Source organism: Bos javanicus, chromosome 19 (genome assembly GCF_032452875.1).
Source record: "Bos javanicus breed banteng chromosome 19, ARS-OSU_banteng_1.0, whole genome shotgun sequence".
Lineage (NCBI taxonomy): Eukaryota > Metazoa > Chordata > Mammalia > Artiodactyla > Bovidae > Bos > Bos javanicus.
Window position 1 is genome coordinate 24,138,282 of NC_083886.1, and position 15,243 is coordinate 24,153,524.

Consider the following 15,243-nt stretch of genomic DNA (forward strand, 5'->3'; position numbering starts at 1 on the left):
CCCACCAGGAGCCAGGACATGGGAGGACCAGGGATTCGCATCCTGCATCCTGATCCAGGTTTCCTCCCTTGCCTTTTGTAGCTTCCTCTTCCCTCTTCTTGGGAGGGGGAGGCAGTTCTGAGGAAGAGTCAAGGACACTGAAAGCGGGAACCTGAATGTGACTCAGCCCAGCTCTGTGTCCTTGGCTAGGTCATACAGCTTCTCGGAGCCCGACTGAAGCAGTGATAACCCCCTACTTCATGGGGTCACTGAAAGTCCCCTGTCCTTCTTGGATCTAACCCCCTGATTGAAGACAGGCTCTTGGTCTCCTGAATCTCCTTTCTCCAGGCTCAGGTGGGAGCCTGAGAACCCTCTCCCGGGGTTCCAGGTGGCTGTCCCAGTATTAGATGCCCTGGTGGGAAAGGGGCTTTTGGTCCCAATATCAATGTTTAACCGGATGTGCAGGTCAATATTTACCAGAAGAGAAGGCAACTGGAACAGTGGTTGGCTGAGAGCAAAGGTCCTGGTGGGAGGGGAGGGCTCAGCTGGGTTGGCTGGAGCGGGGCAGAGCGCGGGAGCACCAAGCGGGCCGGAGGGAGGTTGGTGTACAGCAGTGAGGAGCCTGCAGAGGTAAGGGCAGGGGGGTGCCTCGGCCTGGAGCTGCCCACCTTGCTGAGGGGTCTCGGCTGAGTTTATTCAGGAGGTTTGTGACTTCCCAGCCTCCTGAGATGATGAGGGGCCAAGGTGGGGGCTTTCAAGGGGAGTCCCTCTGGGAAATGAAAAACTAGAGGTCTTTTTCTTGGCAGGAAGATTTAAAAAACCCAGGTCGGAGATTGGGGCCCTGGCCAAGGGTCCTTGTGTGGGATGCGGAGGGGCCTAGGGGTGAGAGAAAGACGCTTGAGATGGGGGCGGGGTGGGGGTGTGTGCGAGACCCACTCCGGGGCCAGGCCGAGACCTGCCCATCCCCACCAGTCATCCTGGCTTCCCGGAGTCAGCCTGGGGCTAGCGCGGGGGCCGAGGCCTGTGTTTTCCGTAAGTCCAAAGGTGGCTCTGGCCACAGTCATTCATTGGGCTCAGCTGTTGGGTCAATAAGGCCAGTCTCTGGCCCAGCTCCCCACCCCTACTGAGACCACAGGCCAGCCCACCCTTGTGGACAAGACCAGGCCAGCCAGAAAGGAGAGTTGGATTGGAGCTCTGGGGAGGGAATTCCAGTACGGAGCAGGCTTCAGGACAGGCCTTCCAGAAGAGGGGCCTTGGGAGGCTGACAGCCATCGCTGCGTGCTGGCCCGTGCAGTCAGGGCTCACCAAGACCAACTTAGGTTGGTCTCCACAATACACGTGGGATGAGGAAGGGACTTTTGCCACCATTTTACAAGATAAAGCAGAGCCCAGAGAGTTTAAGGGACACATCCTGGGTCCTCTGCCAAGAGGCGAAGCCTGGATTCAAACTCAGGTCTGACTCACAACTCCCAGCCTTGAGAAATAGGGACTTTTTCTGTTTGGGTAATATTTTCTGCCATGAACCAAAACACCTTCAGGGCATACAGTGTAAAAACCAGAAAACACAAAGCGGGAAGAAAGCAATTCGGGAGAGAGTTCGAGCAATTCACAGCTCAGAGAGACACGCTGTGGGCGTGGGTACTGCTGCTGGCGTTGTCCCCTCCGCAGTGGTGGCTCAGGACTCCAGCTGCCCATGAGCCTGTGGGTGGGATTCCTCGGCGGGTGCGGGGGTGAGGTAGGAACAGAGCCTTCCCGTCCTGCACAGGAACATGGCGCTGCTCTGGGGGCTCCTGGCGCTCAGCCTCTCCTGCCTGTCAAGCCTGTGCTCAGCGGTGAGCCTGGGCCGAGGTCTGGGTGGGGCAGGGCGGCAGCTCTGGGAGAGGTCGAGGGTCTTGGGGAAAAAGAGGGGGGGTGCTGGGTTGAGGGAGGTCTTGGCTTCAGGGGTTCCCTCTCCTCTCCCCCTCCCTCTCTCAGCAGTTCTCTCCTGTGAGCACCATGGAGCCCTTGGATCTGCAGGTACTGGGGAATGAGGCAGGACAGGGAGGAAGGTCCCCCAGGGCCTCTCCTGTGGCTGGTGCTGGGTAGGGGGCTCAGGAAGGGCTGCTCTCCATCTGCTTCCTCCTTCCTTCAGCTAATGGACGGGCAGGCCCAGCAGAAGCTGCCCCCACTTTCCCTCCTCAAGCTGGACAACCAGGTACAATCAGGTGGGGCTGGGCAAGAGTGGGCGGGACCCGTGGGAGGAAGGCAAATCCGAAGGGCAAGGAAACGGGGAGGGGAGGGTGGCAGTGAGGCTGAGGCCTGAAGGGAGAGGATGGGAGGGACCCGAGGGAGGAACCTAGCCCCCAGAATGCTGTCGCCCATCGGGACAAGGCCCTGCTGTCCCCAGTACAGGGGCTTTGAAGGAAATCTTCAACAGAGCTGACCCCTTGACCCCAATGCCCCTCCCCCCCCAATCTGTCCCTGTAGGAGCCGGGTGGCCAGATTGCCCCGAAGAAGGCCCCAGAAGACTGCAAGTTGTCCCCAACCCCTGAGCAGACACGCAGGCTGGCCCGGGCCATGATGACCTTCACCACAGACCTCTTCTCCCTGGTGGCCCAAAGCTCCACCAGGCCCAACCTCATCCTGTCACCTCTGAGTGTGGCCCTGGCCCTGTCTCACCTGGCACTAGGTACTGGGGCAGCAGACCAGGAGACCAGGTGCAGACCAGGAGAGCTAGGAGGCCAGAAGGAACTCGCCTCCTTCCCCAGAGCTTACTATCAGGCGCTTCCTCCATCAGGGTCCCTTGAAAGTTTGTTAAAAACACAGACTCGTATCTCCATGAATCAGAGTCTCAGGGATTGGGCCCAGGATGGGCCTCTGGTGGTTTTTATGCACGAGTCTGGCAGTTCCAGTGTCTCTTTTGGACTGGAGGGTCTCATGGTGGGACAGAGTCCAGAGAGGGAAGGCGATGGAATGAGGTCACCCAGACTAGCAGCAGCGGAGATGGAAGTAAAACTTGGGTGTCCTGACCTTCAGGAGGTGGGAGGAGACAGTGTGGTCTCGTGGGCATGTTCACTGTAGATGTTCAAGGGGGACAGGAGGATTTCCCTGGTGGTCCAGCACTTAAGACTCTGCGCTTCCATGGCAGGGGACATGGGTTTGATCCCTGGTCTGGGAACTAAGATCCTGCAATGCTGCAAGGCACAGCTCCGCCCCCCCCACCCAAAAAGGGTTAGGAAAAGACGAGGGGGTGGGAATGCCCACTGCTGCTGTGTCCTCCCTGCTCAGGTGCTCAGAACCAAACGCTGCAAAGGCTGAAAGAGGTGCTGCATGCAGACTCAGGGCCCTGCCTGCCCCACCTGCTCAGCCGCCTCTGCCAGGACCTGGGGCCTGGGGCTTTCCGGTTGGCTGCCAGAATGTATCTGCAGAAAGGTAGGTGTGGGTGGGGGCAGACACTGCCTAGGTAGCTAGGTAGTGCTCTGGGGTGGACAGGGTGAGGAAGATGGACGTGGGCTCAGGCAGTTTGTTGGAACGCTGGTGGCTCTGGAGCCCAAGTCCTGGCAACAGCCTGTGCTCCCTTCTGTGTAGGATTTCCCATCAAAGAGGACTTCCTGGAACAATCAGAACAGCTCTTTGGTGCAAAGCCCATGAGCCTGACGGGAATGAAGGGGGAGGACCTGGCGAACATTAACCGATGGGTGAAGGAGGCCACGGAAGGGAAGATCGAGGATTTCCTCTCAGATCTGCCAGATGACACAGTGTTGCTTCTCCTCAATGCCATCCACTTCCAGGGTGAGCTCCTCCCCTTCTCGGTCCCCACCTGCAGCCCCTACCCCTGCCCTGCAGGCATGCTTTGTTCTGAGGGTCCCTCCTTCTCCCCAGGGCTAGGCTGGGAGGTGGTGGAGATGGTGGGAGATAGGTCGCAGTGTTGCTGGGAGGAGGCCCAGGAACTGGATGGGGCTTTCGTGGAGAGTTCCCTAAGAGGAGCACATGGCAAGCCACTCCAGTATTCTTGCCTGGAGAATCCCAAGGACAGAGGAGCCTGGTGGGCTACAGTCCATGAAGTCGCAGAGAGTCGGACATGACTGAGCGACTAAGCACAGCACAGCCCTGGGAGTAGTGGTAATAGTAGTAGCGTTAGTCACGTCCAACTCTGTGACAGCGTGGACTGTAGCCCGCCAGGCTCCTCTGTCCATGGGTTTCTCCAGGCAAGAATAGTGTCCTCAGAGCATCGTCCCAATCTGGGAACTGAACCCGGGTCTCCTGCATTGCAGTCAGATTCGTTACCGTCTGAACTATAGGGAAGTCCTCCCTAGGAGGAAGTGAAGTCTAAAAAAACCTGGGGTAATGGGGGGATTTCCTGGGAGCAGAGCAGGGTAGGGGGAATGAAAGCCCAGATTCTGCAATCGCTCCAGAGAAGACACCTCAGATCACCTGGGTATCACCTGGCACGCCACTGCCTGGGGCCTTACCCTCCACCTTTTGTCCCTTTAATGGGTTCTGGGTGGGACGGGGAAGAGGCTAGTGGTGTAGACCCTACCTTGGTCCCAGTCTAAATGGCCCTGCCCTCTGTTGGATGCAGGCTTCTGGAGGAGCAAGTTCGACCCGAACCTCACACAGAGAGGTGCTTTCCACCTGGACGAGCAGTTCACTGTGCCGGTGGACATGATGCAAGCCCTCACGTATCCACTGCACTGGTTCCTGCTGGAGCAGCCTGAGATCCAGGTTACCCCTGACTGCTCAGGCTGGGCCTGGGTGCTGGGAGGTGGGAAAGGAACTGTGCAGCTGTGGACCACCATACGGCTCAACAGTGCACCCCACCTCCCTTGCAGTCTTGTCACTGGGGCAGGTGGCTCTGAAAAGTCTCGAGGGGCCCTCACCCAGGGGGACTGAGACTCGAGTCTCTTTGAGGTTCATTCCTTGGGCGTTACTTGTGTGCAGACTCTGTCCCAGGCATTGCGGTTCAGTGGAGAACAAGGAAAACCAAATCCAGGGAAGACGCACAGTGCCTGAGCAAACGTAGATCAACAGGATAATTTCAAAGAGTGGGGGGAGGTATTTTAGCTAGAGTGGTCAGAGAGCCTTCTTTGAGGAAGAGACATTGTTGAGGCCCCTTTGGCTAAGGGGATTCATTTCAAGGACCTGTGGGTTGTGGGGCAGCACAAGCTCTCAGCAACCCGAAGCCTTTGAGATGCGACTTGAGCTCTTTCATGCTCCTTAGAAAGGAGGGTCTGATTGGGATGGCTTGGTCAGCTTCCTGATGGAGCATTCTGATTAGAGAGAGGGCTATGCCGTGTATCTCAGATGCAGCCTCCCGTGCTTCTAGCCCAAACACGGTCCCCTTGGCCTGAGCGAGCACTGGTCCCTGGGCCAGTCAACTGAGGTGGCAGTGTTGGTTAATTTCACAAGGCCGTGACTGAGAGGGGCTGTGGGCAAGGCGGGTCCCCTGGAACAGTGTCCCAGCCTCTCTCCAGTTCACCCTGACACGTGGACCATCTGATTCACCTCCCCACCAGGCTGTGTCCTGCCCACACTTCCTTCACCCTTTAATTTTTTAAATTTTTTGTCTGTGCTACTTGGCATGTGGAATCTCAGTTCCTCAACCTGGCATTGAACCTTTGTACTGGAAGCGTGAAGTTTTAACCACTGGACCACTAGGGAAGTCCCTTCCTTCATCCTTTAGTCTCCATCCTTTGCCCTCCTTGGCCCTCCTCTTCCTCGCACCCTCTGCAGGCTGGCCCAGGCAGCCAGATACTGGCACTCCCCCTCCCACCGCAGGGGTCCTGCCCCCTGGGTGCTCTGCCTGGAGGCCGAGGGGTCACATCCACTAGGGCCCGTGGAGCCCAGTGCTTTTCACCCTTCTTGGACTGCAGAAACACCCATTCACATGAAATCTTACCCCAAATCACAGTATAAATAGGCAGCCAGGCAAGTCACTGTTGGAGGAGAAGGGAGTAGAGAGGGTACCCGCCTCCAGCAGGGAAACCTGGTCCATTGTACACAGGGAGGAAGCGAGAGGTGTTCACCGGGAGTTCCTCATCCCGAGTCACGGGCTGGCTGGCAGCAGAGGAAGAGAGAGAAAACCACCATTTATTGAGTGAGCACCGCCTATGTGCAAACACTCTGCTAGAAGCTTTAACAGTGTATCTCTTTCCATTACATGTCAGCTGGCAGTGTGGGCAGGTAGTGTCACTCTGCCCATGAGGAAGTGGAGGCTCAGGGAGGCCCCCTCCCCTGACACACCTGTGAAGGATGGGCTGTCTCATAAGGGATGCTGGCCCAGCTCCCACCTGGGCCTGGGCGCTTTCTGGCCCTCATGGTGTCTCCTTCCCCTGTCTGTAGGTGGCTCATTTCCCCTTTAAGAACAACATGAGCTTCGTGGTCCTGATGCCCACCCGCTTTGAGTGGAACGCGTCCCAGGTGCTAGCCAACCTGACCTGGGACATCTTGCACCAGCCCTCGCTGTCGGAGAGGCCCACCAAGGTCCAGCTGCCTAAGCTGCATCTCAAATACCAACTGGACCTGGTGGCCACCCTCAGCCAGCTGGGTAAGGAAGCTGGGCATGGGACAGCCCCCCCACTCAGGCTAGGTGGGGTGGGTGAGGAGGAAGTTTCCAGCTGGCAGGTCAGAGTCAGAGCTAGCCTTGTGTCCTGGACTTTTCTGGGGCTTGGGGAGGTGAAAACCTTTGGATCCTCTCTCCTGGGGAGGGGTGCGTGGCCCGGCCATTGAGGGCCTGCTCTGCCCAAGACTGAGCACTGTAAAGAATCCTGAATGGAAAACCAGAGTAGCCCACCATGTACAAGGAGCTCAGTCTTTTGGGGTGGACAGGTGAGGAATCAAGTACTTAGAATTCAGCATAAGTGCTAAGATAGAAGGCTTCTCTCCAGTTCACCTGGGAGAACACTGAAAAGGCACCAGGCACCTATCTGGACTTTGGGGCAGGCAATCAGGGAAGGCTTCCTGGAGGAAGGGGCCTTTAAGCTGATACATGAAGGTTAAACAGGAGTTAACCAGCCCTCTGTGAGTTCAAGGTGTTCCCTGACCAGGATGCCAGACACCCTTCCAGGCAGGTCCAGGCAGCCTGTGGGGCAGAAGGCAGCTCTGACCAGCCATCTGCTGCCCTGGGGCAGGCCTGCAGGAGTTATTCCAGGCCCCGGACCTACGTGGGATCTCCGATGAGAGGCTGGTGGTGTCCAGCGTGCAGCATCAGTCGGCACTAGAGCTCAGCGAGGCCGGCGTGCAGGCGGCCGCGGCAACCAGCACGGCTATGTCCCGCATGTCCCTATCCTCCTTCATCGTGAACCGCCCCTTCCTCTTCTTCATCCTTGAGGACAGCACGAGCCTGCCCCTCTTCGTGGGCAGTGTGAGGAACCCCAACCCGGGCGCGCAGCCGGAGCGCAAGGAGCAGCAGGACTCCCCCGACGGCAAGGACTCCTTCCAGGATCACAAAGGCCTCCCCCGCGGAGACAAGCCCTTCGACCCAGACTTGAAACTTGGGCCGCCCTCGGAAGAGGATTACCCTCAGCCTGGCAGCCCCAAGTGAGGGGCTGTGGCCTCCAGCATCCCGAGTCTCTGCTTGGACCAACATCTCAACTCGTGTGACTCTTTCCAAAAACAGCTTTGTGGGATTGGGGCTGGGGGCCTGGGGAGGGCAGTCTGGGAGAGGGGAGGAAGGGAGCCGTTCTCTTGTCTCCTCTTGGGTAGTTTGGGGTGGGGTGGCGCTGGGAGGAGGGTAGGCATCAGGGAACCATGGGCCTCGGTCCCACATCGCTTCTTCCAACGGGGCCCAGAGGGTGTCCTGGTTTGGGGCTCAGACAGAGGGGTAGCGGTGGGTCATTTTGTTGGGAAGGTAGGTAGTTTATTCCCTAGGGCAGCTGTGTGCCTCCACACTTGTTTACCAGAGAGGGAGGGACAGGGAGGAGGGGACACCCTGGCCGAGGAGAGGGGGCGGCTGTCTTGAGGTTGCACAACACGGGTGGAGGTTGAGCTCCCTGCACCACTGCCTCCTGAGCTGCCCAGGGCCCACCAGCCTCCCGCTCACTGTCACCTCAGTCTCCCCGCTGGTCCTTGGAGGTACCAACACTGCCAAGACTCCTCTTCTTCCTTCTCCCCTCTGCCCCCTCTGCGCCGTGTCTCAGTGGCTGAGAGGGTGGGGAAGGGGGGGCATTAGCTGCCAAAGGCTCTTTTGTAAAGTTTTTGTAGTGATTTTTACGCCACCTGAATAAAGAATGAATGGGCCTGTCTGCTTTGATGTCATTGTTTGGGCTATGGGTGTGAGCACAGGGTGCTGGGGGAATGCGGGAATGAGGCTACCGAGCAGACGCGAGGAGAACCACTCTGGGCTCCGGGAAGCAGCCCTCTCCGTGCCACGTCTGGCCTCTGGCCACTCGCCAGCCCTTGTCCAGCGCGCAGGCCCTCTGACCTTGCCAGCCTGGCTCTGCTCTCAGCCTGGTCCTCTCTCCGGGCCTCAGGCAGCCGGCAACAAAGGTGGCCCAGAATAGCGCCAGCCTCCTGGTCTGGGAGAAGAACTGGCAATTAGGGAGCTTGAGGAATTTCTAATTACACGCCGGCCCCCTCTGTCAGGAGCTGGCGCCTGCCAGCCTGGGAAGGGAGGGGAGCAGGCGGCTGGGAGCGCGGGCTCCAGCTGGAGACTGTCAGTGCCTGACGATTTGGGGGAAGCAACTGGGGGCACTTGGGCACAGGGCTGGGGGCTGAATGGCTGTCCACGTGGGTGGGCTCTTGTCTGTGAGTGCAGGGTGTCTGCGTGGCAGCAGCCACTTGCAGCCCTGTGGTGCAGTGGTTAAGAGCAAGTCCTTAGGACGGGCTCTGGCTTCTAACAAACCAGAAGGGTGGGGAGATGAGAAATAAGTCAATAAGTGACATACATGGTGTGTCAGAGGGGGATGAGTGCTCTGCTGAGAAGTAAAGCAGGGAAGGCCTCCCTGAGGAGGTGACTTTGGAGCAGAGATTAGAAGGAGATGAGGGCAGGCACTAGGGGAACATCCTGAAGAAGAGCATCCCAGGCAGAGGAGTGGGAGCTGCCCAAAAGGTTTAGGATGAGCAGGAGATCCGTGGGGCTGGAGGAGAGAGAGAATTGTAAAGAGATCATCGGAAAGTTACTGGAACAAATTGCCCAGCCTGCCAGCTTAATTTTCCCACTCCTGAGTTTTCTTCAGTTCTCTCCTGTCTATTCGGGCTCTAGCCAAAATTTGGCTCTAGTCATCACACCCAGGGCTGCCTTGACTACATCTTCTGCCCTGTAAATACTTGTCAGGTGCCTCTGCTGGGCCCAGCAGCACCCCACGCTCTGGGGCTGCAGTGATCAAAAAGCCGACAAGATCCTCCCCGACAGAATCTAAACCTGGTGGGTGATTGGTCCGGTCCGGCAGTCCCCCACCTCCAGGATCTAATGACTGATGATCTGAGGTGGAGCTGATGTAATAATAATAAAGTGGACAAGAAATGCAGTGTGCTTCAATCATCCCCAAATCACCCCCTACCCCGCTGGGTCCGTGGAAAAACTATCTTTCACAAAACCGCTACCAGGTACCAAAAAGGTTAGGGATGCTGGTCTAGACAATAAACAAGTTAACATTTTGGATTGAAGTATAGGGCTTCCCAGGTGGCTCAGTGGGTGAAGACTCCATCTGCAATGCTGGAGACATAGGAGTCGCTGGTTTGATCCCTGGGTCAGGAAGATCCCCTGGAGGAGGGCACGACAACCTGCTCCAGTACTCTTGCCTGGAGAATGCCATGGACAGAGGAGCCAGGCAGGCTACAGTTTATAGGGTCACAAAGAATCAGACGTGACTTAGCAACTGAGCATGCACGAATGCATAGTATGCTGAAGCGTAATGAGCTGGACACGACACAGCGATGGAACAACAAAAGCGTAATGAATTTGTTTCACAAACTGAGCGCCCCGTGCCACCAGTACCTAGGTCAAGAAACAGTACTCACTCTCCTGACTCCTGGTAATGGACCAGTTTCTCCTGGTTTTGAACTTGAAATAAAAGAAGCACGCAATCCGTGCTCCCTTGTGCCTGGCTCTTTTCGGTCAACCTCCTGTTTGTGAGATTCATCAGCGCCATGTGGATGGCAATTATTCACTCCCTGTGGAAGACTTTAATTGAGGGGCGCCATGGTCTGAAGTAAGCTCTGGAAGGCTCATTTGGCTGTTGTGTGAACAGACGTTGAGGGACAAACGCAGGAGGAGGGAGGCTGGTTAGCAGGCAAGAGTCGAGTTGTAGGTGGCTTGGCCCAGGGTGCTGGCTGTGGAAATGCAGGGAAGTGATCAGACTTCAGGTATATTGTGCAGGTAGATGTTACAGAATTTGTGCATAGATTGTATTGGAGATAAGGGAAAGGAGAGACTCGCAGATGTAGGGTTCATCATTCAAATCTCCGGATTTTTGTCTTGAGAAGATGAGTTTTACTGAGATGGGAATCTGAGTGAGGGGCAGACTTTAGGATTGACTGGAGATGTCCATTTTGAACATGACTGAAATGCTACATTGATACAGAGCAACCTATGTCCCATTGTGCCTCGGGCAGTTTGAGTTATGCCTGTGGTTCCAGTTTAATTCACAGCACCTATTTTTGATCTTAGAAGTGTTTGGATGATGAATTATAATCTCCTCTCACTTGCTGGGCATCCATGTGGTTATGTCAAAGTCGAGGCTGGAAGTGTGTATTTGGGAACATACAGATGCTTTGAAAGTCATGGAACTGGCTGATGCCACCTAAGAGGAGATGGAGAGAGAAGAAAGGGGGATCCCAGAATCAAGCCAGCAAGTAAGATGGAAAAGATGGGGCTTGTGAGATGGAGAAAAATGGGAGGATGTAGGGAGTCAGGGTTTCAAGAAGGAGGAAGAGTTGGCTGCCTGCTGCCAAGGGCAGAGATGTCTGCTCCTTTGACAGCAGTTTCAAAGGAGAGCTGGGCACAGAAGCAGGTTGGAGGTTGAGGAGGGAAAGCACGAAGACGGTGCCGATGCCACGGTAACTAGCTCTGTCCCGTGTGGGTGGGAGGAAGGATGGAGAAACGGACAGTAGCTCTAAGGGAGGTGGCAATCAAGGCAGTGCCTTCCAACAGGGGAGTAACAGGCTATTTTACGGCTGTGGGATGGTCCTTCAGAGAGGGGTACGTTGATTGTGCAAGAGCGGGGCGGCCCATACAGTGCTGCTGTGACATTCTTGCCACGTCCTTGTGCACATATGCAATCTTTTGGGCTCAAACACTTAGAAGTAGAATAAATGAGTTGTGGGTTTGCATTTTCTTGCACTGCCAGGGCTGCCTCATACAGTCATTATGATTATTTTTCCGAAATTTTGGCTGCACTTGGTCTTTGTTGTGGCGTGTGGGCTCAGTTGCCCTGCAGCCTATGGGATCTTAATTCCCCGACCAGGGACTGAACCTGTGTCCTCTGCATTGAATTTTTTTTTTTTTTAATTTATTTGGCTGTGCCAGGTTTTAGTTGGGGCACACAGGGTCTTTTAGTTGTGGCACACAACTCGGTTGTGACATGTGGGATCTGGTTCCCTGACCAGTGATTGAAACCGGGGTCACTAAGCATGGAGTCTTAGCCCCTGGACAGTCAGGGAACTCCCACGCTAAATATGGTTATGCACAACTTTGCCGTTTGTTGCCAGATTGTTCTTCAGAGGGGTTATATCAATTTACGTTCTCATAAGGAGGGCCCATGGAGAAGGCAATGGCACCCCACTCCAGTACTCTTGCCTGGAAAATCCCATGGATTGAGAAGCCTGGTAGGCTGCAGTCCACGGACTCGCTAGGAGTCGGACACGACTGAGCGACTTCACTTTCACTTTTCACTTTCATGCATTGGAGAAGGAAATGGCAACCACTCCAGTGTTCTTGCCTGGAGAACCCCAGGGACGGGGGAGCCTAGTGGGCTGCCATACCTGGGGTCGCACAGAGTCAGACACGACTGAAGCGACTTAGCAGCAGCAGCAGCAGCAAGGAGGGCCCAAGAGATCCTAGCTGTCCGCATGCTCACTAGTACTTGGTATTCTCAGAAGTTCCAGTTTAGCCCATCTGAAGAGTGTGAAGTACACTCATCAAAGTATGGTTTTAATTTGCATTCCCTTGATTAGCTGGTGAAAAAAACATCTATTCATAAGTTTATTGGACACTCAGGAGTCTTCATCTGTGAATTACCTGGGCCTGTTTTTCTGTTGAATTGTTTTTATTTATTTTTTTTATTGATTTGTAATTATCGCTCTGTTACAGTTAGTAATCTTTTTTGTCAGTTATCTGTGTTACAAACATTTTCTCTTAGTGTGAGGCTTGTCTTTTCATTTTGTTTTATGGTACCTGTTCACGAGAACAAGTTTCTAATTTAGTGCCAAATTTATCAGTCTTTCACAATTTGTGCTTCTTTTGGTGTCTTGTCTGAAAAAGCATTCCTATTCAGAGATCACAAAAAAACCCATCTATACATTTTTCGAAAATGTTTACGTTTTTTTCCTGTTGTGTATATCTGTTTGTACTTGCTTTTTTTTTTTTTTTAACGGGAGAGAAGGAACGAGTGGCTTTATTCCTTTGCCAGGCAAAGGGGAAACGCAGTAGGCTAGTGCCTCAAGAACTGTGGCCCCTAAATTTGTTTTTTAAGCCATTAAAATTATCTTTGAAAGGATTCATACAAAAGAGATTATTATTACCTGTCTCCAGGGAGTATGGACTCAGGTGACTGGAGATCAGAGTGAAAAGAAGACATTCTCTTTAGATAGTTTTGAGTTTTGAACATATGAACAAAATACCTATTCAAAAATAAGTTGAATAATTTAAATAAAAATTCATTAAAAAGGTGCTGCAAAAACAGAAATTGTTTTTCAGAAACACTTAAATCTCTAATGTACCTACAGTTAATTTTTGTGTATGTTGTGAAACAGGGATCCAACTTCAGCTCGTCCGCAAAGATAGTCATGCTTTCCCGTGTTTCTTATTACTCTTTTATTTGGGGCTTCCCTGGTGTTCAGACGGTAAAGAATCTGCCTGCAACGCGGGAGACCTGGATTACATCTCTGAGTGGGAAAGATCCCTGGGAGGAGGGCATGGCAACCCACTCCAGTATTCTTGCCTGGAGAGTCCCATGGACAGAAGAGCCTGGTGGGCTACAGTCCATGGGGGTCACAAAGAGTCAGACACGACTGAGCACATTCTTTTACTTGACTTTGCCAGGTCTTAGTTGAGCCACATAGGATCTTCCATCTTCATTGTGGCATGCGGGATCTTTTTTTTAGTTGTGGCATACAAACTCTTAATTGCAGCATTTGGGGTCTAGTTCCCTGACCAGGGATCAAACCCAGGCCCCTGCCTTGGGATCGTGGAAATTTGACTACCAGGAAAGTCCCCTTCCCATGTTCCTATGATTAGCTTATTTGTATTCATCATGCAAAACTCAGATTCATATATTCCAACTTTGCTGCCATGATAACCTATAGAGCAGTGCCATCCATCAATGAAAATCACATATGCAGTTTAAGATTTCTAGAAGTTACATTAAAAAAGAAATAGGAGAAATTAATTTTAACAGTATATTTATTTAATCCAATATATTAATCAGGGTCAAAGTTATTGCTATTATTCACATTATTTTTCATACTAAATATTCAACATCTAGTGTGTATTTTACATTTACAGGTGATCACAGGAGCTCTGTGGCCACCGTGGTGAGTGGTTATCATACTGGATGGCATGGCTGTAGACAGCTATCACAGAACGTGCCACTATATTGGAAGGATCTGGGCTCATATCAGCCTCTGTTTTTAGCCAGCGAGCTTCTGAAGGACGGGCACCAAATCTTAATCGTCTATGCACTCCTTCTCCGTGTACCTAGAGAGTGATTTGAATAGAGGTGCTCAGTTTTTGGTTGGAAGGATTGAACTCTGACTGCTTTTTCCCTTTGTAAAAAATCGGGGTATACTTGCTTTACAAGGTTGCACAATAAAGTGAATTAGCTATATGTATACATTTATCCCCTCTCTCTCGGCCTTCCCTGCCCCTGACCCCACATCCTACCCACCTGGCTCATCACAGAGCACCAAGCTGAGCTCTCGTTGTTATACAGTAGGTTCCCACCAGCTGTCTGCTTTACACATGGTAGTGTGTAGATGGCGCTTCCCTTGTGGCTCAGTCAGTAAAGAATCCGCCCGCAATGTGAAAGACCTGGGTTTGATCCCTGGATTGGGAAGATCCCCTGGAGGAGGGCATGGCAACCCACTCTAGTATTCTTGCCTGGAGAATCCCCATGGACAAAGGAGCCTGGGGGGCTACAGTCCACGGGGTCACAAAGAGCCGGACACAACTGAGTGACTAAGCACAGTGTGTTTATGTCAATCCCAATCTCCCAATTCATCCCAGTACCCCCCACCCCTTGTCCACATGGCCATTTTCTGTGTCTGTGTCTCTATTCCTGCCCTGCAAATAGGTTCATCTGTACCATTTTTCTAGATTCTATATATGTGCGTTAATGTACAATGCTTGTTTTTCTCTTTCTGACTTCACTTTGTATGACAGACACCTGGTTTATCCATATCTCTAGAAATAACCCAATTTTGTTCCTTTTTATGGCTAATATTCCACTGTATATATGTACCACATCTTCTTTATCCATTCATCTGTCGATGGAGAACGCTGACTGTTGACACACTTTTCTTTACATAAATCTCAACCTGGTTCCCTGGGGAGTTCTACCCAGGGGCCCTAGATCTGCTCCCTGGAACCTCACATGAAGTGTGTGTGTGTGTGTGTGTTAGTCTCTCAGTTGTGTCCAACTCTTTGCAACCCATGGACTGTCGCCCAACAGGCTCCTCTGTCCACGGGATTCTCCAGACAAGAATACTGGAGTGGGTAGCCATTCCCTTCTCCAGGGGATCTTCCCAACCCAGGGATTGAACCTGGGTCTCCTGCATTGGCAGGCGGATCTTTTACTGTTTGAGCCACCAGTGAGGGTCCCCTAAATTTTCTCTTCTGAATATCCCAGAGTGCTTTCCCTTCCTTCTCTGACCCCGCCTTCTCTGAACAACCACTGGGCTTGTGTCAGGACTCACATGTGCCTGGAAAAGGTTTTGGTACATTCTCTATAATCATTTCTCATGTCAGTATTTTAGTCTCACAATCACACTGCAAGTTTCTTAATGCCCTGAGGTGAGCACAGCCTCGGAGCACTGTTCCCAGGTGAAATCTACGGTGCCCAGGTGGGTGCCAGGTACTCACACTCGGCCTTCTCTCAGGACTAATGTTTACAGTACATTTCATTTCTT

The 15,243-nt window shown here is 53.1% G+C and overlaps 2 protein-coding genes across 5 annotated transcripts in view; one reads left to right on the forward strand and one right to left on the reverse strand.

The window, feature by feature from the left end:
• Window positions 1–176: 176 nt before the first annotated feature.
• Window positions 177–8,201, forward strand: SERPINF2 (serpin family F member 2). 4 transcript variants are annotated; one of them, XM_061390635.1, is made up of 10 exons: window positions 177–333; window positions 1,745–1,811; window positions 1,954–1,995; window positions 2,111–2,173; window positions 2,446–2,647; window positions 3,247–3,390; window positions 3,547–3,750; window positions 4,541–4,683; window positions 6,301–6,505; window positions 7,089–8,201. In XM_061390635.1, the coding sequence occupies exons 2-10, from the start codon at window positions 1,749–1,751 to the stop codon at window positions 7,499–7,501; spliced, it is 1,479 nt and encodes a 492-aa protein (XP_061246619.1). In that variant the 5' UTR covers window positions 177–333; window positions 1,745–1,748; the 3' UTR covers window positions 7,502–8,201. The 4 variants fall into 4 exon arrangements, with proteins under 4 accessions (XP_061246619.1, XP_061246621.1, XP_061246617.1 ...); XM_061390637.1 differs by having other exon boundaries at window positions 1,957–1,995; XM_061390633.1 differs by lacking the exon at window positions 177–333 and adding an exon at window positions 499–609.
• Window positions 8,202–13,501: 5,300 nt separating this feature from the next.
• The window catches only part of SMYD4 (SET and MYND domain containing 4), a 54,241-nt gene continuing 52,499 nt past the window's right edge, over window positions 13,502–15,243 (reverse strand). The window contains exon 11 of the mRNA XM_061390643.1: window positions 13,502–13,813. Coding sequence (XP_061246627.1) covers window positions 13,783–13,813 — 31 coding nt within the window. The 3' untranslated portion in view covers window positions 13,502–13,782. The remainder of the gene's footprint in view (window positions 13,814–15,243) is intronic.